General features: G+C 42.5%; 1 protein-coding gene across 1 annotated transcript in view; it reads right to left on the bottom strand.

The window, feature by feature from the left end:
* side-III (sidestep III) overlaps nt 1-25548 on the bottom strand; it is an 87245-nt gene that overhangs the window by 47505 nt on the left and 14192 nt on the right. The window contains exon 2 of the mRNA XM_070280845.1: nt 20650-21321. Coding sequence (XP_070136946.1) covers nt 20650-20812 — 163 coding nt within the window. The 5' untranslated portion in view covers nt 20813-21321. The remainder of the gene's footprint in view (nt 1-20649; nt 21322-25548) is intronic.

Below are 25548 nucleotides of genomic sequence, written 5' to 3'. Positions count from 1 at the left end.
AGAGTATTTAATAAGAACTGAAATTAATTTGCCTCCTAAGAATTATTTAAAATTTTTAATGCAAAAGTTTGTACTGTAAATCAAGCTTTAATTAAACAAGCCAGATAGTTAACTATTTTCCGTATTTCCATTTTTCGGTTGTATATTTGGCGAAAGTGGCAGTATCAGTAACAGCTTGTCAGTTGGCTGTTGCCAGAACATTTTCAATTAAAAACCAGCCTAACCTTGAGCAAAGGAGAACGAGCAAAAGACACTGCCATGAAATGAAAATGGAAAAATCCGCAAAATTAAAATGACAAAAGCGAGGCGCTTACTTTAAAATGCATTCTCGCACAGTGGCGGCGGCGGAGGCGTTGTCGTTGGCGGAGATCCTGGCGCCGGCAATTTCCACGTTACGTTTCGTTTCATTTCAGTTAGTGTGCCACAGATGCTCCGGCGCCCATGTGAGACCCCTTTTCTATTTTCTCACCGCCCACTTCACACTTGCACCCCGCCACCAAAAACTGAATGCAATTTTTTTTTGCAAATTCTGCAAATGAATTTTTTTCCTTGCCACTGTCGCTGGCTGATGTTGCCGTTGCATTTAGTGGCATCATGAGATGCTATTGCAATTTCCTTGCTTGTCGCACATACTAATTCGCACACAGTCCGGATAGACAGCCATTCTAGATATACATATATATTTTTATATTTATTTGTTTGTGCTATATACATATATAGTTTGGGGCATAAGCTGAAGGGGAACAACAGTAAACACAACCACAAACCAGCGTTAAGGCAAAGTGAGTGCGCTCAAATGCTTTGCATAAACTGAAAGTAATAATTTAACGCAAAATTTCCTTTTGCTGATGCTGCTTCGGCGTTTCAGCTCCTGTTTCTTACGCTTCAATGGATCCCTCTTGCAAAATGTATATGTATGTATATACAAAAATTTATATATACTTATGTGAGTGGGTGGGAAATGCCTTTGCCGCTATTGCGCAAATTGAACTTTTAACTGTGGCACGAGCTTCCCCGGGCATCCGGTGCCAGCTGCGTGTGTAGCCAACTGATGTTGCTCTTGTTGTAAGTTGCTGTTGCCACTTCTGGCCCTGCTGTTGCCGGAGGAAACGACAACATGACCTTCGGGCTGTTGCCTGCTTTAAATTTGCTTAGCGTCTTCCGCTATGTGGCAAGGGCCTCAAGATGCATATCATTCAATTGCAAAAGTTTCACCGAACTTAAAACCACCCATGGGTATAGCTATAATACTGGCAATAAGCAAATAGTTTATTAAGTTCTTAAAGTGCTTTTTATTCCTTCTAGTTTCTGCTGAACAACATAGTCTACCATTCCTGACCAAAGGATTGTATGTTTGAAGTTAAATCTTTTCTAAATGCCATAACACGTGCCCCCTATTTGTGTACCGCTTCTACTGTTTTCTATTTTTTTTTTATTTTTACTGAATGGCAAACAATTCTCCATCTTTTTGGGGAAACTGTTTCACTTTGCTTGAAATGCATGTTTACACTTGAGGCCGACGAATGTGGAAAACGCATGGGCGTAGATATGCAAAGGTAAATTGGAAATTAGCCGTTGCATCTTCTGAGGTAAGAGGTTTTACCCGGACTGGAGGAGAAAAAAAGGATTGAGCGAAAATTAATTCGACTTTTAGAGGATTTTCGGGATAGGACTCCTCGGGGATCCTCTCTCAGCGCCACTGACAAATGCAAATTCCATTTTCATGCTAGGCTAAATCGACTGCGAGGAAGACGAACTGAAAAAAAAAAAATAGGAGCGGAACTCGGTACCGCAAGCAACTCCCAAGAAGATTTCAACATGTCCAAACATGCAAATTTTCCAGTCTGTCGCTGCCTCCGTGTTCTTCCCCCTTAAGCCCCGTTGGTTGCTTTTTTTTCCTTCCCGGTTTTTCCCCTGCCGGGCTGTTGTTTTTCCCAAGCGCCGGCAAGGAAAATAAGTGGGAGAGGAAGCAGGAAAAATAGCAAACCCGGCAACCGGAAAAACGGAAGCAACGTGCGTGCATGCGTGACACAATTGAAGCGCCTAAAACGCCAAAAGCTCCGGCCAAAGTCGCAGCTGAAGACCAACAGCTACCAGCAACCCAAAAAGCACCTACACTGCTCTGCTTGGTTTAAATATTTTCCAGAAACTCATTTTAAAAATATTAAATTTATATGATTTAATTTTTTTTAGATAAGATTAAAACATACAATTTTGTATTTATTAAGGTAATTTTTTTATATAGAAGCACCACTTTCAAACTAAACTAAGTTGAGGTGAGAGTAAAGGCTTATCTCGTTGGAGAGTACGCCGTAGTGGAGCTATCGGACCCGGAGGAATCGTTAGCCTGCCATTTTGGTCGCATTGCACTGAAGGATAAGCAAAACAAAAACAAAACTCAGGAAACAGTCTAAGCACTGCCAACAATAGACTGAAGGAAAACAAGTTAGATAGTTGAAGTTGGAACTTTGGACTGTCAGATACCCGTTACGAGTGATAGGTTGATAAAATTTATAAAAAAAAAAGATTTTTATAATAAACCTTCTTTAGTGAGCTGGAAAAGAAACGACAACTGGGCGTATGAGTGATATTTCATATGAGCCCCTAAAGTATGCAACATTTTTAACATTGAAGGTTGTCCCTAATTGTTTGTAACAGTGCGTATGAGTAATATTTTTTTGTAAGCAATTTATGTTTCTAAGAGCTTATATTCTAGATTAGTCATTGTCTGAATCACCTTTTTGTACCCTCTACCCTTGTTATCCATGAGTACCGATTGTTGGGAACAACGAAAAAAAATCTGCAGAATGATGGCGACGAAGGAGAACGCACTCAAGTGATTTGACGATTGATTTTGCTGTGCTTTTGATTTGCCTGTTTTTTTTCTTGTCCTTTAGCCGAGGCACGGTAAAGGGTGTGCACGGGTTATTCAACAAAACAATGCTGAATAGAGTTTGGGGATAGTAGCTGGAAAAGAGCATTGCCCGCAGCCGGCGACAAGTGCATAAAAATACACAATCGAATGGGGAAGGCAGCAGTAAAATTGTTTGGAAAATTGATTTTTCTTACATTTAACCGAGCATTCAATTGCTTATTTTCATTGGGTCGCAGCCGCACATCAGAGAAGGAACAGAGAAAAACAGGCAAAAGGAAAGCAAGACAGACAAAAAGTGGCAAGAGTGCAAACAAAGCGAACCATCAAGTGAAGTGGAAATATTGAATTATTTATATTCGTTGCATTGCGTTATACTCTTCCGTTCCTTGCCCGATTTCTTTCTTGCCATTTCCGTTTCCTCCATTTTGGGTGTATGGGTTTTCCTTTTTTTCAAAAGATTGTTTTTGCTGGAAGCTTCCTTGCTGTTTGCTAATTTCTTTGATTGCTTTACCAGTTGGAGGGGCCGCCTTTTTCCCATTTGTTTGCCAATGCGCTATTTACTTTTCACGCACAAAGACAAAGGCCAAGGGTCCCGGGCGTACTTGAAAATTGTCTCAAATATTTATATACGAAGCAAGCTTCGTTAGGTTACCTGCGGTTATTTGGCTGCCATCCGCTCATCCTGCTACGAGCCTACCTTGCTACCAGTCACTTGCCCCCCCACCAGCCACCAGCTAATCATGAAGTATTCATAACACGGCAACTCAATTAATTAAGTAGAAATAAGGAGCGCTGTCAGAGCAGAACTAACCTCTCGGCCCATTGTGATATGAGTGGTGCAAATGCCACAGCATAATGCTAATTATTTTACATCGGTGACACCACCACTCCAGCAGCAGATGTTGGGGCGGCAGAATGAAAGGACCCCGAACCGAATGGAAGGGAAGTTTCAATTACAAGTTTAGACAACAAGCAATGGGCGGACGCCTCTTGACATGGCTAATGTGTTGCCAGCGGCAAAATGAATAATTATTATGAGGGGAACTGGCAAACATCAGAGGATATGCGTATGAACTCAATTAATGAAACCCCATCACCCAGCAGAACTATACATTTCACCTGTGAATCGAGTGGGACGTTAAGACATTTCCAAAGAAATTTAAATCAAACAGTTGTCTAATTTTAGTCTTCATTATAAACATTATTTTTGTCTCTTCCGGTCAAAACCATCCCCATGAATCAAAAAATTAGTGTTTTCAACTCCTGGCAATAAAAAATGTTGGCACAATGTAAAAATCCGATAATCACAAGAGTTTCTCCTTTGAAAAGTGTCGTCTTACACCTTTCGCTGCCATTTGGCAACAACTCATAATGGGCAGCACCTTTTGGCCACCTTTTGGCTAAACCCCATGAAACCAGTATTGATGCTGTGCTTGATAAATTCAAAGCGACACTGTCCGTTGCCAAGGAGCGATGAGAAAACCGCGCAACTTATTAAAGGACCATGCTGGGAGGACTTTGTCGTTGGACCGGTTTCTTTGTTGTTGTCACTGCTTTGTTTTTAGCAACATTATTAATTTTAATAGAAAACTTTGCATCACTGGCAGGGGACAGAGGGACTGAGAAACGGTGTAACTCTCGGACAGGGCCGCTCGGGGGTCTTGGGGTCTAAAAATTAATGAGGGTTGTCCACTTGGCGCTTGTTGAATTTGTAATTTGTTGCCGGGCCCGTTCCCATAGGAATAAGCGATGCTTTGTAGTTGCCTGGCGTTGGTCCTGTTCGTCCTGTTGGTCCTGTAAATGTTGCTGTTGTAAATGTTGCCCCGAGATAAGCGCCATCGTAGCGACAAAGTGTAAGCGTGGCAATTATTTGGTGATTTCTCAATGCGTTCACAGCCGCAGGGCGAAATTTCGAGATGAGACAAAAGGCTTGGCCCTATCGCGGTACTAAACTTAATTTAATAGCCGCAATCGCAGCAGCCAAAGCTGACTTCGACGGTGCGAAGGTGTAAGCCCCAAGTACGCATCAATTTTAAGGCCGCACATCTTGCCCCGTCGAGCAATCTAGCCAAGTGTTCGCCCATCAAATCACATAAATAAGCGTAATAACTAATGTAAACAGGACCTGCATTTGCATTTGAGCGCGAGAAATTGCCGCAATAAATTGCGCCGTAAAAACACATCGACGGGCAGGGACTTGAGTTCTCCTCAGTTCATCTCAGTTCAGTTGAGTGAAGTGAACTGAAGATTTTAGCCGGCTTGGGGCCAAAGTCGAACTGACACGACGCCGCATTAAAGGCAAAGTGCACACACAATTACAATGAGTGGGCGCTGCTGTAAAAATTGAACCGTCGAAGTGAAATAAATGTGAAAACTTCAAAAAGCGCTCAAGGTAATGCCGAGGCAAAGCCAAAGGCAAGGGCTACAAATGTGGCCAATATAAATTCTCAATAGCTGAAGCTCACCTCTGATTTCCACCTCCGTTCCCCATGTCGCCCAATTTTCCTCCATCCGGAACTCTACGGTTTTGAGGTTTCCCCTCGGCGAGCACACAGCGTGCCCGGGACTTGGAATGTGTATGTTTGATTTTTATTACGCTGACAAATGGCGTGGCGCATTTAAGCCGAAACCCCTTTTTGCGTTTGGTTCCCGTTTGGCAGTGAAAAAATTTGAATTTCAGCTTACCAAACAGCCAAACATATGCGGCGGCGACTTAGTCGATGGTGCTGGGTTTAATGCACTTGGAAAAATATTGTTAACTAATCTAAATTTCAGGGCTTGGCTTCTGAAAAGTATATAATGTTCATGCTTTAGTTAAGCACAATATTCTTAACTTACCTATAGCTTAAAATTTTATTTTTTGAGCTTCTAGTTAAACTCTAGGAAATATTTTTTTGCCTGCACTACTGCTGCAGCTTATGTAGCATACTTTTGAGCTTAGCGTGTAAGGCGCATAAATCGTGCAGCATTTGCCTTGCCAAGCCGCGACATGACAGCTCCAGTTTTTCGTATCTCACCCGTATCCTGAAAACCTCCCTCTCACCGAAAATCCATTTATTAGACCTGGCCGGGGAAAAATTGAATAAATCGTAGCTCACGTCACCCACCTAGGCTCAATTGATTTTTCGCCGAAAAATTTCGCCAACTTCAAGGTTGCTTTAACCGAATCAGTTAGCCGAGATACACCCACTTGACTTTTGTTTAATTTGGCGTAAGACAAAGAGCCAGACAAGAGCACCATAATGGGGTGGGCCGGAGCGTTTCCATGCATCAAATTTTAAATAGCAATCTACGCGGGCCATGTAAATACAAACCACGCGCTTGAGATTACGCTTTATGATACGTGATAACGCATTGCGTAACCTTTTCGCAGATAATCCTGTTAGACGGCCTACGCACTTATCCTGCGAGACTGTGTCAATGTCAGAAAGTGCCTTAGACGTTTTGGGAAAGGTGAAAAAGGATACAAGGGCGTGGGGGTCGACAGGATGGCAAGAGACCCTATTAGTCTTTGAGTATCGTTGACTTTGTCGAGTTGTTTGCAACTCATACAGCATCGGGATAAGTGGCAACATTTTGGTAGAACTACTTGTAGAAAAGTTATATGGGCTCTAAGATTATTGGGATAAGCAATGGGAGTCTATTAATAGCCTTATTTTTTTTGAGGAATATTCTATGAATAAGTTTAAGAACCGCTTTTATTCTTTCAAGAATATCTTTATCGTTTTAAGCGTATTGAAAAATTCGCATGCCAGACAAGCTGGAGACTTTTCCCTTTTTTCGCTGACATCTTAACACTTGCCGCTTAAGCATGCCACGCCGCATTTGGCAACGGTGACAGGTGCCTTTAGTTGGGTCTGCCAGGGCATATGGCATAAAGCCCTGATGTCATCAAAAATGTCACTCAAAAATTTATGAAAAGAGAAAAATGTGCCAGAACGCATAGACGAGGCGCCAGACTAGATGCTTCCCATCCTTTTTCTTTAATATGTTGCCGTCTCCTTTTCTTTCTATCCATGTTACATCGAGCCTGGGTGTCTGTGTGGCAAGGCAGCGTGGGAATGCGAACACAGGATCCTAGAGCTATTTCTATCGCATATAAACTCATTTAATGCGAGTGCATATTGATAAGAGACAAGGACGCGACAGAGCAGATACTGTCGACTGGTAGAGTCTGGAGGCGATGGAGGAAGGTGGGGTGGTGGATGGGCGGGTTACTCATATCAGCAACAGCTGCAGGAAGTGCGCTTAAATGTGTCGCCTGTGCCGGATAAAACGTTAAGCCTTTGCAAGGACAACGAACGCATGTGGCTATGAATTATTATTGTTTGTCCCAAACGAGCAGTCGCAGTCACGTTTACTTGCTAGCTATATCGATTACCATTTTCCACCATCCCATGGCCCAGAAATCAATTTGATGGGCTCTCAATAAGCCGATGGCATCACCATTTCCTGATTATCGCCATTGCCATTGCCGTAGCCTCTGCTGCTGCTGCTGCTGCCGCCTCACGCTTGCCGTCTCCTCTATTGTTGTCACCCGTTGCGTATACGCGATATTTTGCATACGCCCACGAAAATATATATTTTTTATTCTTAACCTGATCCACATCCTGTGCCCCGTGTGTTTTCCGTTCGGCTCGTGCACGTGCCTCATCGCAATGAGGTGGATGAGTTGTCGTCCCATCTGGCTGTTGTCATGCAAATGAATCGCTCTTTGTGATTTCTTTTCGATGGCAGCCACAATCAAATTATGGCCAACGCCGCCAGTTGGCACAGGCCATAAAAAAGTTTCCGCTGCCTAATTGCCAGCACTCGTATCTCAAGGCGAGCAGTCGAAACAACAGCCATGTGTGCCATTGCCTTCCGCTCGGTTGATAAGAAACTTTTAAAGCCAATCCCGGCCCAGTCTGCCATTTCCCAGCGCAACTTTTGCCCCAGGATTATCCTATATTTTTCATAAGTGCTACGTGACTCCATTATTGGCTCGATGGTTGAACTTTGAGAATTTCACAGAAAAATTATATCATGACCTATTTCTTTCAATTTGCCAGATTCATACATTGTAAACTATGTTCCAACCTTATATAGCATTTTTTGTATAAACTGTTCTGTTTTATAATTTATAATTTACAAATTTAAAGGGATCCAAAATATTAATTCCTGATATCAGAAAGAGTACACATTGTTATAATTGGACTTAACACTCAATTATTTCGTAGCATTTGACCCAATTGTATATCCAGACTGAGGGCAGTTCAACTTTGGGGAGAAAAAGCCGTTACCTGAAAATTGTCCTGTACTTTAATTCCTTCCCGGAGTTGGCAAACAAAAATATTTATATGATGTAGCCACAACCAAGCCCAAAAGTGACCCAAAAACAGGCTGAGGAATATGCAAGGTCTAATGCGTTTGCCTTATTGCGTTTTTGTCTAATTTTTTGTGTTTTTTGTGTGTGGGTGTAGCCCGGAGCCCAGAAATTTGTAACCAGAGAGAGGAGTGGCCCGGGGTTAATGGCCCGAGCCATCATCTGTGTTTGCGGCGCACATGCATGCCAAATTACTGAATATACAATTACAAAATACACTTTTCTAATTGTAATTGTAATTGTAATGCAGCGTCCAAACAGGAGGCACAACAAACAAGAGACGCCCACAGCCCGCAGCCAGGAACAATAATGCAAACAGTTTAAGGGGCCCCCGAGTCGGAAGGTGAAATTATATGCCTATGCACACAGAGACACACATACACAGACCCACCCACAGACTCAGACACAGAAACATAAAGCTCAAGTGCTCATGTGTGTTGACATATTGTCCCGGTCCTGCTCCATTCCCAGTCGCAGGCTCAGTCCTGTTTCCATGTTTATTTGTTTGCCAAGTTAGTGTTAACTTTAGTCATTCAGCCAGATATCCGTCGGTGGCACTTCAGACGGCCTCCATTTGAGTTGCTGCTGCTGCTCATACCACGGCGGCCACTGCCACAGCTGCCCCTGCTGCACGTCGTCATTATTATAACGTGCCCGCCCAACCAAGTGACAGTCGCAACAGCAACAACTGTACCTGGGCCAACAATGACTATGAACTACTTATGGATCGCTATGGCTGACTGCACTCGGAAAAATTATAATATGATTAACATAGTCAAGTGGTTTTCAAAAGACTCTCCAAATTGTGCCACAAAAATATAGTCTTTATTAACTTTGGATAAAGCCACCAAGGCTGACTGACAAGTGAGACTTTGGTTTGTGGCTTTGTAACTTTTATTTGACAGGATCTCTCGCTGTGTGTATGACAGGATATGTCGTATCCGTCAATGGCTCTTACACATGACCTCATTAGCCATTGAAACGTGACTTGTTATTTGACTTGTTTCGCGAGCTGCAGTCACTTAGCCGGAGGAAACGAGAGTTCCAGTGTATTTGCGATGTGCATCTCGCAGACGCGGAGGCATGCACTCCACCTACGAACACATTTGTTTGCGGGTCCGCTCAAACTCTAATTAAATTTGTTGCTGGTGCAATTTAGCTGAGCTCCACCACAGAACCGCGCATATGTTAGCGAAAAATGTCATTTCCAGCTAACGAATTCGAATCCGAGCCCGAATCCAAATCGCAAATGCCGAATTCCAAACTCCGAATGGTAACCGGAGCCAAACAATTTTCAGGCATTTCCGGATGACAGCAGCGGTTGGCTGACCTCAACGTTTTCCCTGCTGCAGGTTGGACGATGCTGGTAGCTGGTTGCAGTTTTCAGGTTGCAGGTTACAGCGGGGATTAAGCGCACTGAGGCACAGCAATTTGCATTGCAAACAAAGTGAAAACAATCAATTTTATTGCAGTTGCATTTAGTTAATTAACACCAATGCGCATCGGACAGGGCAGGGCTTACGGTTGCCCCCGGAATGAATTTCGGCCAAATGGCAGGGGATTCGAGCAGATTTGGTTGCTCGTAAATTAGCCGGAATTAATTAATGCTCATTAATCAAGGGCAAAGACACACACCAGCTCAGCAGTCCGGCAGTCCAGCAGTTCGGCAATGCAAGATCACACAAAAGACAAGGCAGTAAAATTCAGCCCTCGGAATTTATTTATTTTTACGTTTTTTTCGCTAGTCAGCGCTGTCTTTTTTGGTACAAACTGAATGAATGCCGCACACAGAGTCCACCAAAAATCTGAACTTCAACGCTTGCCACAACTAATTATGCCACTAATTGAATTTTCGCATTAAGCGCTGACCGAGGGGACCCCATTCTCGTCTTTCCTGATGGACAATAGTGGGATGGATGTTGGCCATTTCGCAGGCTCTGGACTCGCTCCGCACGAGTTCCGCACTTAATTCAGTTGCCCGGCTATTGATTATTTCCTTTTTTCTGGGCACCCGACTTTAATTACAATATTCACCGGCATCCAGGGCCATAGAAGCGCCGGAAGGCCGATGGCCTTTGTATAGCGTTATGTTGACTGAAATAGCTGCGAGGGGACTTAATTGCTAAATACAGATGCCTTAACTCATTAATTCAATTAAATTAGACTGATTTTTTAAATTATTTTTCAAATCTAACTTAGTTTTATATAATATTTGTTTACTATATTCTATGCGACAGCCCTGGAAACCAAGTTACATAGATTATTGCATTAATTTCAATTGGTTAAACCTAATCAACAGCAAATTGAAATTAAATATTAAATCACTATGATATGCAATATGGTTGCAATTAAAATTCAATTGCTTGGGCCATGGCGGGTTAAGCTGGAAACCAACTCAAACACATGGCCAATTCAAACGTTTGTCAAAGTCCATCGGCCCGACCTGACATTATTTACAAAACGAAACCCGGCTCGGCGGCAGAGCAAATGTTTGAATTTATGTAGCGGTTTCAAATATTGAATTGAATATTATGGGGAATATCTGGAAGTGCTGGTGGCTGGTGGCTGCTGCCGGTGGTCAGTTCGTTCAGCTGATGCTGAACCCGGCCATTGTGTTTGCTTGGGGCCGACCGGTAGTTTTCTGTTTGCCGGGTCATGTTTAATTGCAATGGCATAAAATAAGTAACCGGCACAGGAATAGCTTTTACTAAAACTCGCCTGATTTTACGCCCCTAATCCGAGCGTCATGCAGAGTTGTTACATTAATTGAAAATCCTGATGCAGTCAGTGTGAGACACACACCCACTAAGATCACAAATCAACAAGGCAAACACAAATGCACTTTTATGTCCTGCGCACACATACACATAGATATTTGTATGTGAAATGGATGTATGTGTTATGGGCTAACCGAACTGCCCACATTTTGGCCTGGCCATGTCTGTCTGTCGGACTTTGTTTGAATTTTCCTTTGCTGTTGGCCAGACTCCTCGATTTTGTCGCTGGCCAGGCGGCATTCATTTCCGTATGACTTGGAAATTTTGCGGCTTTTCACTTTGCGGTTATCCCCAAGCACAAACCGCAAATGTAAAACTAATGGCATTCCCAAATTTATGAATGCAATGTGCGACTGTGCATTTGTGTGGCTTTTTCGAAGGGCGACAGTGGCTGGGCCAGTGGTGAGGCCGAGGAGTATGGGTTCTTGAGTGGCTCTCGCTGTGATAATTATTTTGCCATTAGAATCCGATTAGTTGGAAAATGTTCACTACTCCACATGTGCTCTTTCTCTCTCGGTGCACACTTGATTCATTTCCGCTGTCATGTGCGGCAACGAAAAACATTCACAACTTGGCCGCAATCGTCTGGCTGCAGTTTCTGGCTTAAAAATTTAACGCCCGTAAGCGCGATTATCGCTGGCATTATGAGCTGCCTGATGAAGTACAAACAGCCAAAAATAAATAAGTTGCCATGCTGCCCGTTATCCTCTATCCGGTCTATCTGGTCTATCCCGCATTGGCAGCTTAAATATTTTCAACGTCAATACGCTCGCAATTTCACCCATTTGGCATCAATAAACTATAAAAGCGGACTGCTTGCGGCCCTGTCTGCGATGTTTACACACAGCTAAAGACTGGGTGAAATCCGGAGAAACAACCGGGCCAGCGGGGGCTGAACGGGTAGAGATGCTGGATGCTGCGGGCTGTAGTAAATATAAAAGTAAACGCCAAGTACATAGACAAACACAGTCAGTGCAAGTCAATGGCAATGCCTTGGCGAAGGCAGCCGCCGCCAATGTAGTGTAAAATTTATGACTTGAGCGCATTCCACAAAACATTTGCGCCTTGCTAGGCACTGAAAAAAATATACCCAAAAATCATGCAACGAAATAATGGGCTGAGAACTGAAATTTGCACCACTTTAGCATATTTTTCTCTCTGTATTTAGCAGTAAAGGCAAAAAGTATAGTTTAAGACTAAGACCCACGGACAGACGAGCGTGGTAAAGTTTACTGCGGTGATAGAGTGCGGGGGTAGCTTATATTCCAGGTCCTTCATATCCTTCTGCTGATGCTGCAGCTTGCATTTAATGTTCTGTTGGCCGCATAACTTGGGGCATAAATAATGAGGTCTGGCCGTAACAATAACCAGATATTGGTTACGGCTTTAACTTCATAGGCTTAACAGAAAAGTAGAGGAAAGATGCGAAAACAAGTAAGTTATTTCACTCCCAATTACTCTATTAATTATTAAAGAGGGGAAATTATTTACCTACTTTTGGAACTTGAATTGTGAAGATTAGTAACACATACACTGCGATCTAACCAATAGCTTTAATCGCCTTCGATTTAAGGTTTTGTGTCCCTCTTTTATTGCTCAATATTAGTTTAAATGCCCCGAAAATTACAAAGACCGTCTGAATGCTGGTTTTTATCGAGACAGGCTAATTTGGCAGGTCAATCAATCTCGAATTACCCAAGCGCACTGATTACAATGGGATGCGTCATTAGTCTGTCTAGTAAGTATTCTTCTTGGATGCCGGGGCGCCTTTGGAAATACTTGAAAATTTATCGAATTAAATGCAGACGTTATGTGTAAATACTCGGTTTCAACTTGAGCATACAACTGCCCATTCACTTGATAAAAGTTTTGTCAAACTGCTTGTGCCTTGGATTTAAATACTAATTATAAGTTGTTTTTGCAGACAAAGCTGAACTTTATCCGAAAGTTTATCCGAACTGGATATGCATGGTCCAAGTAAACAAATGCATTCAGTAGCGAGAATATTTGTGTGTAAGTCCAATAGAAAAATTACTGAATGTTTAATTCAAAAAGCATATGAAAAGTTTATCCTTTGGACAAGAACATGATGTCTCTTAATAACTTTTTGCTGCCATTTTGTTTGCTATTTTCTCGTTTTTGTTTGGCTCCTTCTTGTTAGCCTGCCGACACACTCCACCCGCACACACCATATACAAACACACACTAGCTACTGCCCTCTGAGCAGAGAACATGGAAATAGGGCCTCCGGCCGTGTCTACTTCGAGATGGCCATGGTTCCACTTGTGCCATGGTTCCAAGCATGCCTGCTCCTTCGTCGCCGGCCAATATTCTGTGCAAATTAACTTGTTTCAATTAATAATCCCCCAGCAAATATGTCAACCACATGGGCCCCGTGGCCAGGATCTGGCCCTTGGGCGGCTGCTGAAAGTCAAAAACTATGCAAACTTTTAGCTGACTTTGACATTTATGGTTTTCCCCGGGGTTGGCAAAACTTTTTGCCCCGGCCACCGTCTCTTTTTCATTTGATTTTCCGATCCGATCAGAACGGCAAACTGGAAAAGCGGCCAACCTGCAAGCCGGCAGCCTCCATGTTGACTGTTGAAAGTTTTTCGGCAATAGGTTTAGTTTTTGGCTTCATTTGGCTAATGAGTTGACCCGGCCAGCTCAACGGGGCCGGAGGATCAGCTTAAAATCCTCTCCTGGCGTCACGTGCACTACCCGAAAATTGTACACATTAACAAATATTTTGCAGCGGCGCCCCCAACCTAAAAGGGTTGTTGGCCAGTTGGGCAGAAATGGGATTGGAAACAGGGCAGCCTGGCAGCTGAAATATAGAAACCAAGCTGGCAAGTTGTGTGACATTGCCTTGGCCCTTTGGACGCGCTGGTGCCATCTTTCTGGTTTAATCCAATTTATGTTGCTTGCAAAAGTTTTGTTGAACAACTTAAAAGTTTTGCGCTTAAATAGCATCAAGTCAAATCGAAAAAAACAAAGTATGAAAATTACTTTACTTGAACACGGAGAGAAAATTACATTTTTTAAAAAAGAAAGTTCTCCAGGGTGAAATTTACAATTTATTATACATCTAGAAAGAGTAGTTCAACATTTTCTAAACACTTTTGTAAGCAAAATGTAAATTTGTAAATCAAAGAAAATAATTCATCTAATTCTAGATTTTTTTCTAATTTAAGAAAAAAGTAAAATGTAAAGGATGGAACCCTAAGATGGTAGAAGATGTGTGTTGAGAATTAAATAAATTGCGCATTTTGACACATTTTGCCACGTTGACTTATTCGCAACTCATCCGGCTGCTGGCCCTAAAAGAGAATACCCATCCGCCCTGTTGGCCAGCATCCTCGTTAACCCAGCAGCAATAGAAGCAGTAGAAGCTTCTCTTTTACTTTTTTCGCCCCTTTTTCCAATGCCGACGACAACACGAATCAGCTATAAAATAGTTTTTGACGCTGACGCATGCCGCATAGCAATTTCAACGCTGGGGCTCCAATGCTGGGCTGGGCAACAAACTTGCCTTTTATTTATTTGTTTAGAATTTTTCGCACGCCTCTCCAAAGGGAAACCCTTTTGCCTTTCGCCATTGCAAACGCCTTCGCCTTTTGCTTTTCGCACGGGTCACTCGATTCCGGGCCAGGGCTAATAAAGTTGTCAGAAAAAATTGTTTAACCATAATGATATGCTTTGGGGACAAGTGTTGTAATCCTTTTGTGGCATAACCCGTTTAATATGTATTGAAATTCACAAAAGAAACCCCCATTAAGTGGTGTCCTGTCCCCGGACCCAAGTCTTTTCTGATCACTTTGATAAGTTGTAAAGCTTAACAACGGTTGACGGCACAAATTGCTTCACGGAAAGAGCCAAAGTCAAATATGCAAAAGTCAAATGGTTGCCATTGATGCTGGTTACTGTTTCAGTTTCTGCTTCTGCTGTGTCTGTTGGTATTGCTCTTTTGTTGGCCTGGTTAGACGGTTGCTCGGTTAGTTGGTTTGTTGGTGGTCGAGTAGCAATCATGCTACAAATTTGCAATGGCCAGCTGCTTCATCCACATCTACAATTTGTATACACATGTCCGGCGCTTTTCGCTGTGCTTAGGGACTGTTTCTAGCTGCACGTGCCAAAGAGTTTGTTGTGTTCTGTTTTTTCAGCTTTTTTTTTTGCGTGTTTGCCATCCCAGCAATTGGAAAAATGCTGCACAAAGTGCACGCCACACCCAGTCCCAAGTTCCAAAACCCCACTTCGCAGTTCCACTTCCAGTTACAGTAACAGTTCGTCTTTCAGTCCGGTGGTGGCGATTAATCAAAAATTGTTTACTCCAAGTGATGAATGTGCAACATGGTTTTGACTTTCAACCGAGCGTGCCCCGGCGAAGCAGCCAGCAACCAGTCAGGAGCTAAGCAGCAAGGCACATTTTTGGCATTCCCTTGGCGAAGATAACGTGTCCGCAACCGGGGGTATTGGGGCATTTCCCTTTAGATTTTAAAGAATGAAAATTCCCTCAAAATAAAGCAAAGCGATTGTGCAAATTAAGAAACAACAGACTTATAGCTCTGCTTTAAATTTAAGCTATGAAAACACTCTTAAATAAGCCGAATATTGCAGAGGATGAGTAAAGTGATATATGGGAAATCCTATACTATATATACAAACCTACAACCTTGATTTGCAGAGCTATCATTTTAGTTGGCGCTGGCATGGCCGTAGTAGGGCTTTCATATTTACATGTGATATATAGAAAATGTTGCAGTGGCAGGCTCTCGCCTAACATCGTTGCATTTCCCATCCAGCTGCAGCTGGGATAGCAGTTTCTCTTCTGTCTTATCCTTTTTCAGACTTTCAGTTTTTTTTTTTACCAGTTTTTGAGCTGTCAGGGAATGGGTGGTGGTACGGCAGCACCAACTGTTTGACCATTTGTTCTGGCTCAGAACTAGACAGAGCGTGCAAGAGGCGGGAAATGCGAAAAGCGACTAGAGACTTAGTACACGACGGGCTTCGTTTTCATTTTTCCATGTCATGTGTCAGCGCAGCGTCTTTCGCCCAGCGGCAATCACAGGCACTGGTTCTATGCAAATGCGAGTATAAATGGATAACTCCATCATCACAATTCATGCCACTAGCCGCTGTAGCTGCCGTAACTGGTGTAACGCAACTGAAACTGCCGCACTTTTACACTAAAAAGTATTTCTCTAGTTTTCGTTAGTACTCATAGTCAAGTTAGAATTGAATATTCTTATATTAATATTAATATTAAGAAATACCAATTTCTGTGCCCTAAAAACCCTTATTTCTCTCAGTGTATTAGGACTGGCACTTGAAATTGCATTCGCCATTGTGTTAGTAAGTAGCAGTCGAGCCATGACCGCGAAGAGACAGTCGCAATCGCAGCAATTGTATTTGCCTTGGTCGTCCTCGACCATCCTTCGTATCCTGCAACGCCTCTTCCTACAGCCCTTCCTTCTTTGCCCCTCCTCGCTCCCCACTGACTGGTGCAATTTGGCCAACAGCAGAAATTATGCAAAGCGAAAAAAATGGCATGCAAACTTGGCATAAATCAATAGAAAATTTATACGTTTCGCCAAAGTGAACAGTTTTAGCGTGTCTGCTACGCGACAGTTGGACCTAGAGGTCTAGGATTTCGCGTGTTCTACCAGCTTTATTTCTCCTTTCGTTTTTTTTTATATTTTTTATTTTTCTTCGTTTTTTTTTACTTCTTTCATTTTTACATGACATTCGGAATGATATCCCTTTTGTCAGGGAAAAATGCCCCGCTGAACTAAGTCGGCTAAATCACTGGATAAGCACATTGATGTTGTCAACGGCAAGGATTCTCAAGAGTATGCAAATCGGTATATTATTGATTGCATGTTTGAGTGTCTGAAATAAAGGTATCCACATTAAATATATAAAAAGAACTTCTTAAAGTATCACAATTCAATATTATTTACCTTCACATTTGTAGTTATTCTGAGTACTTTACGTAAATAGGAAATCCTTTAGTCGATATGTATTTGGGGAAGGTAATTAATCATCTATTGATTTCCCAATAGGATTTACGAACTTGGCTCTTACCAGAGCCCAAAGGATAGACAGACAGAGAGGGAAACTGGCAGAGATACAGGCAGGCAAAGTCAACCATTACATGGTCGGGAGGAATGGAGACACCGTGCCATTAGACGGCTTAGCTAATTATTAACTGCATTAGATTCTGACAAATGACAAATTGCGTTGCCATACACCTTGTGGTTCCTTGTTTGGCTTGTCACACACTCGCAGAAACATACATTTGCGTTAACGTTGCTGCGGCTAAGTATTTTTGACACCAAATTAGTAACACGGCTTTCTAGCAACAGTGGAACGACGCCAGAATGTGGCAAGGGGAACAAAAACACGCCCCCCAAACACCAGTAGGGCAAAATATTCGGCATAAGCTCCGAAAAATTCCACAAACACTTCGGGCCAGGTCATTTATCATTAAAAATAACCACACGACGAAAAAGCGAAATGCGTAATTATCGGGGCTGCGGCCATGCCGGGCGAATGATTGAATGTGTTTCATCAAATATGTAACATGAATTATAATTTTTACATATTCGCGGTCTCCACTGTCTCACTCCTGGATTCGACTTTTCTCACATGCCACATGGTTGAGGAAAGGCAAGGGGAAATGGAAATCTATTGCGTGTTTCTAGCAAATCCAACATTTTCCAGCGCCTGGCGAACGACAGCCAAATGAGCTATAGAAAGCGCGTCAGAAGTGCCGATTTGTGGTCTGACTTCAAGAGGGCTCTGCGGCACATGTATGTATATGTATAAGGGAGGTCGGAAATATATATTTCTTTTAAAGCTTAAATTCAGTAAAAAGTATACTCCTTAGTAAATAACATAGCTGAAAAAGTATAACCCTATTGTTAATTAAAAATTTATATACTTTTACAACTCGATTCACTGCGAACTTGGGGTGACTATAAGTGGCACCTATCTGCATATATTGTGTAATATGGGGGAGATCTAAAGTAGGCACTCTTGTGGCAAACTGGGGCATAACGCACTCAACACGGCATAAATTAAAATTTTTATGTCCAACGCGTTCGCTCTTCTTTCCCAGGACTTTTCACCCACAACCCCCCGGTTCTGTGGGTGTGTGATGGCTATAGCAATTCACAGCTCACATGGCGGATTGTGGATTGCGGATTGAGGATTGCGTGTGGCAAGTGAAACTAAACACGCACGAGACAAAGTCAAACACTCGAAATGCGATTTTTAGTGGCCCGACGCGCGAGTCACGTTATTATTTGCCAGACGGCCTAGGCCTCGGCCTAAAGGCCCAAAGAATCAAGCCACAGGCCAGCAATCCCGGCCACAGGCTCGGGCGGCATTCATTTGCTAATCAAAACAAATGAAAACAACATGAATTATGGCTGGCAAAAGCAAAAGGCTAATAGGGTTAAAGCCGCAGAGCTGAGCAAATGAAATAGCCCGAAAAGCGTCCCACATATGTGGCTCATTTTTAATGAAACTGTTCGAATGTGGTTTTCGTTTCGGCCCCTTACAACATTCTCAGTAAGGGGGGTACATGTGACACACTCGTAATTTGAATATATGGCACTGGGTTTCGGTTCCGGCCACAGGTCAAAGCTGCTCTGAATGCGGTCTGGGGGTAAAAAACTATTTCGTTTTCGTTTGACGCTCTCAAGTCACCCGGTTTGATAAATAATGAAGTCATATGTCTAAAGTTAAATTTTATACTATCACGCAATTGCCAGGACCTAAAATTTCGGTAGGGATCCACAACCAAAAAAAGATGGAAGCCGATGTCTAGGACGATGGCGGCGACGTACATTGTAAGCGACGCCCACATTTTCGCAACTTTTTATGTAATCGTAAAAATATTTTTATGATTTCATAATTTTACAGTGTTGGCGGGGCCGAGAAGAGTGTCGGTTGTTTATGGCCATAGCCACATTGCCCTCTGCCAGTGTCTTTGCAGTAAGAAAAATATTTTATATAAATTTTTGTATAAAAATATCTATTGCCATAGATTTTCTAAAGATTTATAATTAAACAACAAGAATGTAGGCATAAGAATTTATTTAAAGACTTATTCTTGAATTCCCAGAGGTTTATGAATCGGTTACTAATCTTTATTTCTTCCTCTGTAAGCTTCTTGCAAATTTGTGGCATTTTTATTTTCCCTCCTTGGATTAATTTTTGTAATTTTCCACTGCCGCATCTGCAACATTCCGGACAAAACGGTGCTTTAAGATCATGCCTGGCTAATCTTAGCCTTGACTCATATCGCAGCATTTATTCGCCATTTTATGCAAAAACATATTCCCAAACTGTAAAAAGTTGCTAGCTAACGTTTATGTATATATGTATATTTGGTAGCTGTGTTAGCTGGTTGCTTTTGGCCCGGCCGAAATGGAATCACAGCGGGTGGCTTGTGCTGTCTGCTTCTATTTCCATCCAAGATACACACAGGACGACGTGCGATGGGGGAATAGAAACACACACGCAGGTACGACGGGTATTTGTGTATTTGTTTAAGGCTCGGCTACCTTGCAACAAGGACAACACACCGCTCGCAGCTCTCAGCGCACAGCTCACAGCTTGAAAAATGTTTGTTGTCAACATTTTCAGTTTGCATCGTTAGCTTAAAAGCGTGCGCCACCGAGGTCCTCGCACAATGGGGCGAAAATCGATAAATGAGACAAACCGTGTGATTTAGCCCCCTCCGGGGCACAAAGGACTTTCATTTTGATCGCAAAATAGAAAAGTGTGGAGGTTACAAGGCCATCCATCCATCCATTCATCCTTCCGTCCAACAGTCCATCGATGGGTGTGGCCCAAGTGCCGTGAAAGCGTTTTCCTCAAACCGAAATTAATTATTCCGATGATTTTGATTCGGTGGGAGGTGGAGAAGGAAGTGAAGAAAAAAAAAATTGAAAGTGGAAACTCTAACAAAAGTTTATGAATATTTTTGCTAATGGCTTGGCCGAAGATTGAACATTTCGCCCACAGCTGCTGCTGCTGCCACACAGGCAACAACAATTGCTGGAAATAAATAAATTAAAATATGTGTCCAACAGGTATCCGGGACAAAGCCTCAGAGCGGTTCCTTTGCCTTGGACCGACAACAGGATTTATCCTCTTCTAAAAATATTCTCCTCGGCGATGCCAAAGTTAAGGCAAACTCTTGCAATTAAACTGTCAGACTTATGAATTCATTAAATATTTTAATTGTAGCTTTTGAATAATTAAAATTCCATTTATTTAGCACACCAGTACACATACCTCAAGCCATAAATCTGCGATTAATTAAAAGCTCCACTCCCCTTTTCGGCTCGGCAACCCGTCATCTCTGTCCCTACCACCCATTACCCAATGCCGAACACTGGGCGTATACGTGATGGCAATTAAACTTGATTACGAAAACATAACCAAATCGCAATTGGAAAACGCTTCAGAGAGTATCTGTTACGACTGTCTGGGTTCTCAACTTATTGAGCTGTCGCATATTTATGCAAATCACCATGAGGAGTGGCGAGGATTGGCATGATTCGGATCGGATTGTTTTGCCTAACTTTGCATTCTAATCACATTTTGTAGTCACTCACCTGGATCGTCGTCGTCGTCCCAATCGATTTGACCGGAAGTTATGCTGACGTGGGCCGCGAATAGGAAGAGCGTGAATAAAGCCCAATAGCATCGCTTGATATTGGCGCAGCAGGAAGTTGATACGTGCATGCTCGAAGTCCTTGGCTCCTCTGGCAAATCCATTGTGTAAAGTGTAACAATTTATATGCAGGCCCAGCTCGTATATTAGAGTGTTTACTTCTACGCTTCGCTTCGCTTTTCCCTCCTCTACTTTGTTGTTTTCAATTTAATTTTCTCGCAAAAAAAATTGCAGCCACTCTCACTCACACGCGAACACTGTTGCCCGGGCTAAAGCTCCTCTTAGCATTTTCCACCGTGGGCGAAAAATATTTCCGAAAATTCGCTGTAATGCCCAAATGCTTACTTCCACTTCCTTCGGATGGTCTGATTCTGATTCCGTTTCTGATTCTGATTCTGATCCGGATTCGGGCTGCGATTCTGATTCCGAATTCAGAGAGTGCGCGGCTTTTTGCTCTCGACTCCTACAACTACTAATTAAGTTGTTTCATTTTCTGTTTTTGCCCGGAGCATAACTTTTGTGCTTCTGTTGCGGATGTTTTTGCTCCTGCTGATTTGGCATTGAGGTGTGCGAAGCCCTCCGATTGTTGCATTGTTTTTCAAAATCCAGCTCTCTGCAAAACACAACAAGAGATGGAGTAAGTAGTTGAAAAATAGAGGGATAATTAAAGGGATTATAATTTTAGTTTCGCCCGGGGGAAAGCGCTAAATCATGTTCAACCGCATTAGTTAACTAACCAATTGCATGAGCCCTAATGAGAACTAAATTTAGATGAAAAGGGAAGACAAGCTCCACTATTTGAAAAGGGTTTCAGATTTGATATAGAGTAGATACTTTTAATATATTTATTACAATTTATAAAAAGCTTTCCAGTTGAAGAGCCTCTTTCTCTATTAAACTTATTAAGAACAAGTTCCTCAGTTTTGTCTGACTATAAACTCGAACACTTGTTCTTTGACCCAGTTTCGTAAAACTTGTATCCACGTAAAAACGGAAATTAGTTTCACTTTCGAAAGCTAACAAGCAGCGCAATGATGACGGGCTCATTGAACCCTCAGTCGCCAGTCTCTCCTCTATAGAGCACTTCGCACTTGCTTTGCAGCCGAAATCCCCTTTCCGAAAAATAGTTGCCTACATTTTGGGGCACTATCTGCAGTGCCTAATTTGGCATGGTTTGGGGCCTGCTGGGTGCTTTCTGCTTTCTGGTTGCTGCCTGGCTTATTATGCGCACTTCAAACTTTAGACAACGCGGCAGCACCAGAGGCACCAACAAATACACATTGTTGTACATGTTGGCAAACATCTCACGCCACGGTTGCCTGCACATCCAAGCCAGCCAGCCAGCCAAAAAAGCCAAACCAGCACATGGCGAAAAATAGTGAATAGTGAAGTTTTTAGAAACCTAAAATTAACTTAATTAGAAGACTGACTATTTTCTTTAATTTCGTATTAGAGAACAAGCTAATTTCTTCGAAAGTGTAGAGTCCTTCCCATCCCTTGATAGATGCTTTTCGAAAAGGTACAAGTTTTTCTCTCTCTGGAGGCACTGCTCAGCCTGCAGCCATTCGCCGTTGGCGGTGCTTCTTTATGCAGGCAGCCACTCACTCAAATTTCGAGTGCAGCAACGCCGCTGCAGCGAATTTTGTATACATTTCGTTTAATTTGGCCCGCTGCCGAGGGCCTAGCTACCCCTCAAAGCCCCGGGAAAACTTCAGCGACACTGTTTTGGATAGGGGAAATGTAATACAGTGAAAACAAAACAGAACCCCAAAAAAGCACAAAAAGTAAGTACGAGCAGAAAAAAAATGGTGAAAAAGTTGTCTTCCGAAATCAACGCCACTTTCGCCACAAGCATTAAGCGTTGCATGCAAAATTACCAGCGAGTGGTTTGTATTTCCACTCTGATTGCTGTTTAACATGGTTACATTGTCCTTGGAACTGAAACTGAAACTGAATCTGAGTCCTGAATCCTGAATACCGTTGTTCCGTTTCACCCGTGCCCGTTTTTTATTCGTTTTTGACGGTTGTTTCGGTAACGAAGCATGTTGTGCATCAACATCTATGGTGACCGTGCATCATGACATGCTCTAGTTGTGAAACTTTTCTATTTTTTGTTGTCGTCCCCACTCATTTGACTGTTTGGGAGCATTTTTTTATCGCTTTATTTATATGCATATGGGACAAGTGGTGCAAGCCCCAAATCTAAAAAAAAAAAATTAAAAGGAAAAAAGAACAACTCCGAACACGAGTTTGCTGTTGAACAATTCTAAACTTTGGCCCATAAACATGGGCCTGGCCGGACAAACTAATTTGTGCCCAGACATCGGGAGAAGCGGAACAAAAGTTGCCGCCTAAACACTCACTTGAGGTGAAACCGGTTTTAAGGGGGTATAAGCTGCACGTATGCCACAGACACACACACGCCACACACACGACAAGAGGAAAACGACAAACATGTGCGGTTACTTCATCAACATTTCACGCTCGAGTTGGCCGAACCGGCCCGGCAAAAAGAAAGTAGTGGTGGTCCTACAAAAACTGGGAAAGCAAGGCACGCAGCAAAAATGTATGCAATGCCGGCTGCTGCTGCTGCTTCTGGTGCTCTCCTCCATTCATCCACCTACCTTCTCTCACCTGGCCGGCAAAATAAACTCGACTCAAATGTTGGAAATCAACTAGCTCCTGGCTGCTACCTTTCTGAGAACAAAGTTTGCCTTTAGCTTAGCATTCGTTTTCCTCTTTTTTTTTTGGGTGGAAGTCGTTCCCTTTGGCCAGTGCAAATACTTGGAAGCGAATGTGCTCCATGGCCTGTACATATATTCATACGAGTATTTGACCAGGTTGGAGTTCATGTAAGCATTTATTGGTCAGGACTTGTCAGTGAATCAAATCCCCTTTTCAGGTTTATTTTTAAAGAATGGTTAAGCAAGGAAATGGAAATTTTCAACCTAATTTGTTCAGACTGAAACCCAAAATCTATCAGATTGAATGAGACATCATTTATTTACTTAATTTGGTTATGTTTGGAAAGGAACCTCAAAAAGACCAAAAACAACGCTCAAACTTGTCAAATCGAAATATTTAAAATAGCTTTTATTTCCTTGGCCCCCTTCAGTTCCAAGTAAGAAATAGTTTACTTCTTTTATGGCTGTTTTGCCCTTGCAGGTATTTTATTCGCCCTACCCGCCATCGATTTGGCAAGACGTTTTGTGGCTTAGCCACTTCACAGCACTCTTCGTGCTTGGGTTCTCAGTGTTTCTCAGTTTACTGGTTTCGTGCAGATATTCGGACAACGAGCTAAAGTGTTTCGCCACGCACTTCAATAAAAACACCTCCACGTACACACAGCCAGCTGGTAAGGAGCTAGTTTCGTGAGGGGCCACTACCACGATACGCATACGCAATGTGGGCCAGTCGTTGAAATAAAGTGGCGCAGTCTGTTCACGGCGTATATTTTGTGTGTGCACAGGAGGAGGTTTTCGAGTATTTTGTCTGTCTGGCGAAAGTTTTCGCCTTTCTCATCCTGACGGCGCCATATGTTCGAGTGCTTAATAACTAAATGCCAAGTGCCCCGATAGTCGAATCCAATAAAATATTCGGGCAATCGGGATGGTGGCTGCTGGTCCACCGAATCCCCTTTTTCCGGAAATTAACGCGTTAGTCACACACTGTTGGCTTGCGGTGGTCTCCATTTAATACAAATTGCATTCATTCAAAGATAATTAAAAACCGATAGCCCAGCCACTCCGCCCTCGGGCTACTTAAATAATAAGCTCTTCTGAGCCATTTAATCGTAGTTCCATTTCGGGGATAAATGGGTAAAATACTGGGGCGGCTTACACAGCTCAAAAAGCTTGAAAACACGATAGGACTTACCGCCTTTTATTCATTTTAAAACCCTAAAAAAATATATATGGGAAGCTCTGTGTTAATTTTTTAACAATTGAAACAAGAATGGAAAGCAAATTTTGGCTGAAGGATAAGTTAATATATATACCCTTGCGGTTAAGATCTGATATTTGTCCTGCACCATTTTTTTGACCATTTTTCGTGATGGGATCTTAAATGGGGTTTTCCCCTATATGGCCCACAGTGATGGCTATATCTTCCCCAATTCTCATCAGATTATCAAGCGGAGTACCTCAAACGATTTCTTGATCGATTCTCCACCATTCTGCATCAAAATCCTGAGACAAAATATTTTTTAGATTTTTTGCCCATTTTTGGTGATGGGATCTCTTGAAATGGGGTTTTCCCCTATATGGCCCACAGTGATGGCTATATCTTCCCCAATTCTCATCAGATTATCAAGCGGAGTACCTTAAATGATTTCTGGATCGATTTTCCACCATTCTGCATCAAAATCCTGAGACAAAATTTTTTTTAGATTTTTTGTCCATTTTTCGTGACGGGGTCTCTTGAAAATAGGGCTTTTGCCTATATAGCCCACAGTGATTGCTATATCTTCCCCAATTTTCTTCCGATTCTCAAGAGGAGTATCTTAAACGATTTCTACATCGATTTCCTAGCATTCTGCATTCGATTTCCCCCCATTTTGCATCAAAATCTTGAGGCAAAATATTTTTTAGATATTTTGTCCATTTTTCGCGATGGGGTCCCTTGAAAATGGGCTTTTTCCAATATGGTCCTTTGTGATTGCTATAGCTTCCCCAATTCTGATCCGATTCTCAAGAGGGTACCTTATACGATTTCTGGATCGATTGCCCACCATTCTGCATCAAAATCCTGAGACCAAATATTTTTTCGATTTTTTTCGCGATGGGATCCCTTGATCCCTTTTCACTATGGCCCACAGGTATATAATACCCTCTGCAAGGGT

This window comes from Drosophila bipectinata, chromosome 3R, assembly GCF_030179905.1.
Source record: "Drosophila bipectinata strain 14024-0381.07 chromosome 3R, DbipHiC1v2, whole genome shotgun sequence".
Taxonomy (NCBI): Eukaryota; Metazoa; Arthropoda; class Insecta; order Diptera; family Drosophilidae; genus Drosophila; species Drosophila bipectinata.
This window is presented reverse-complemented; position numbering and strand designations above follow the sequence as displayed.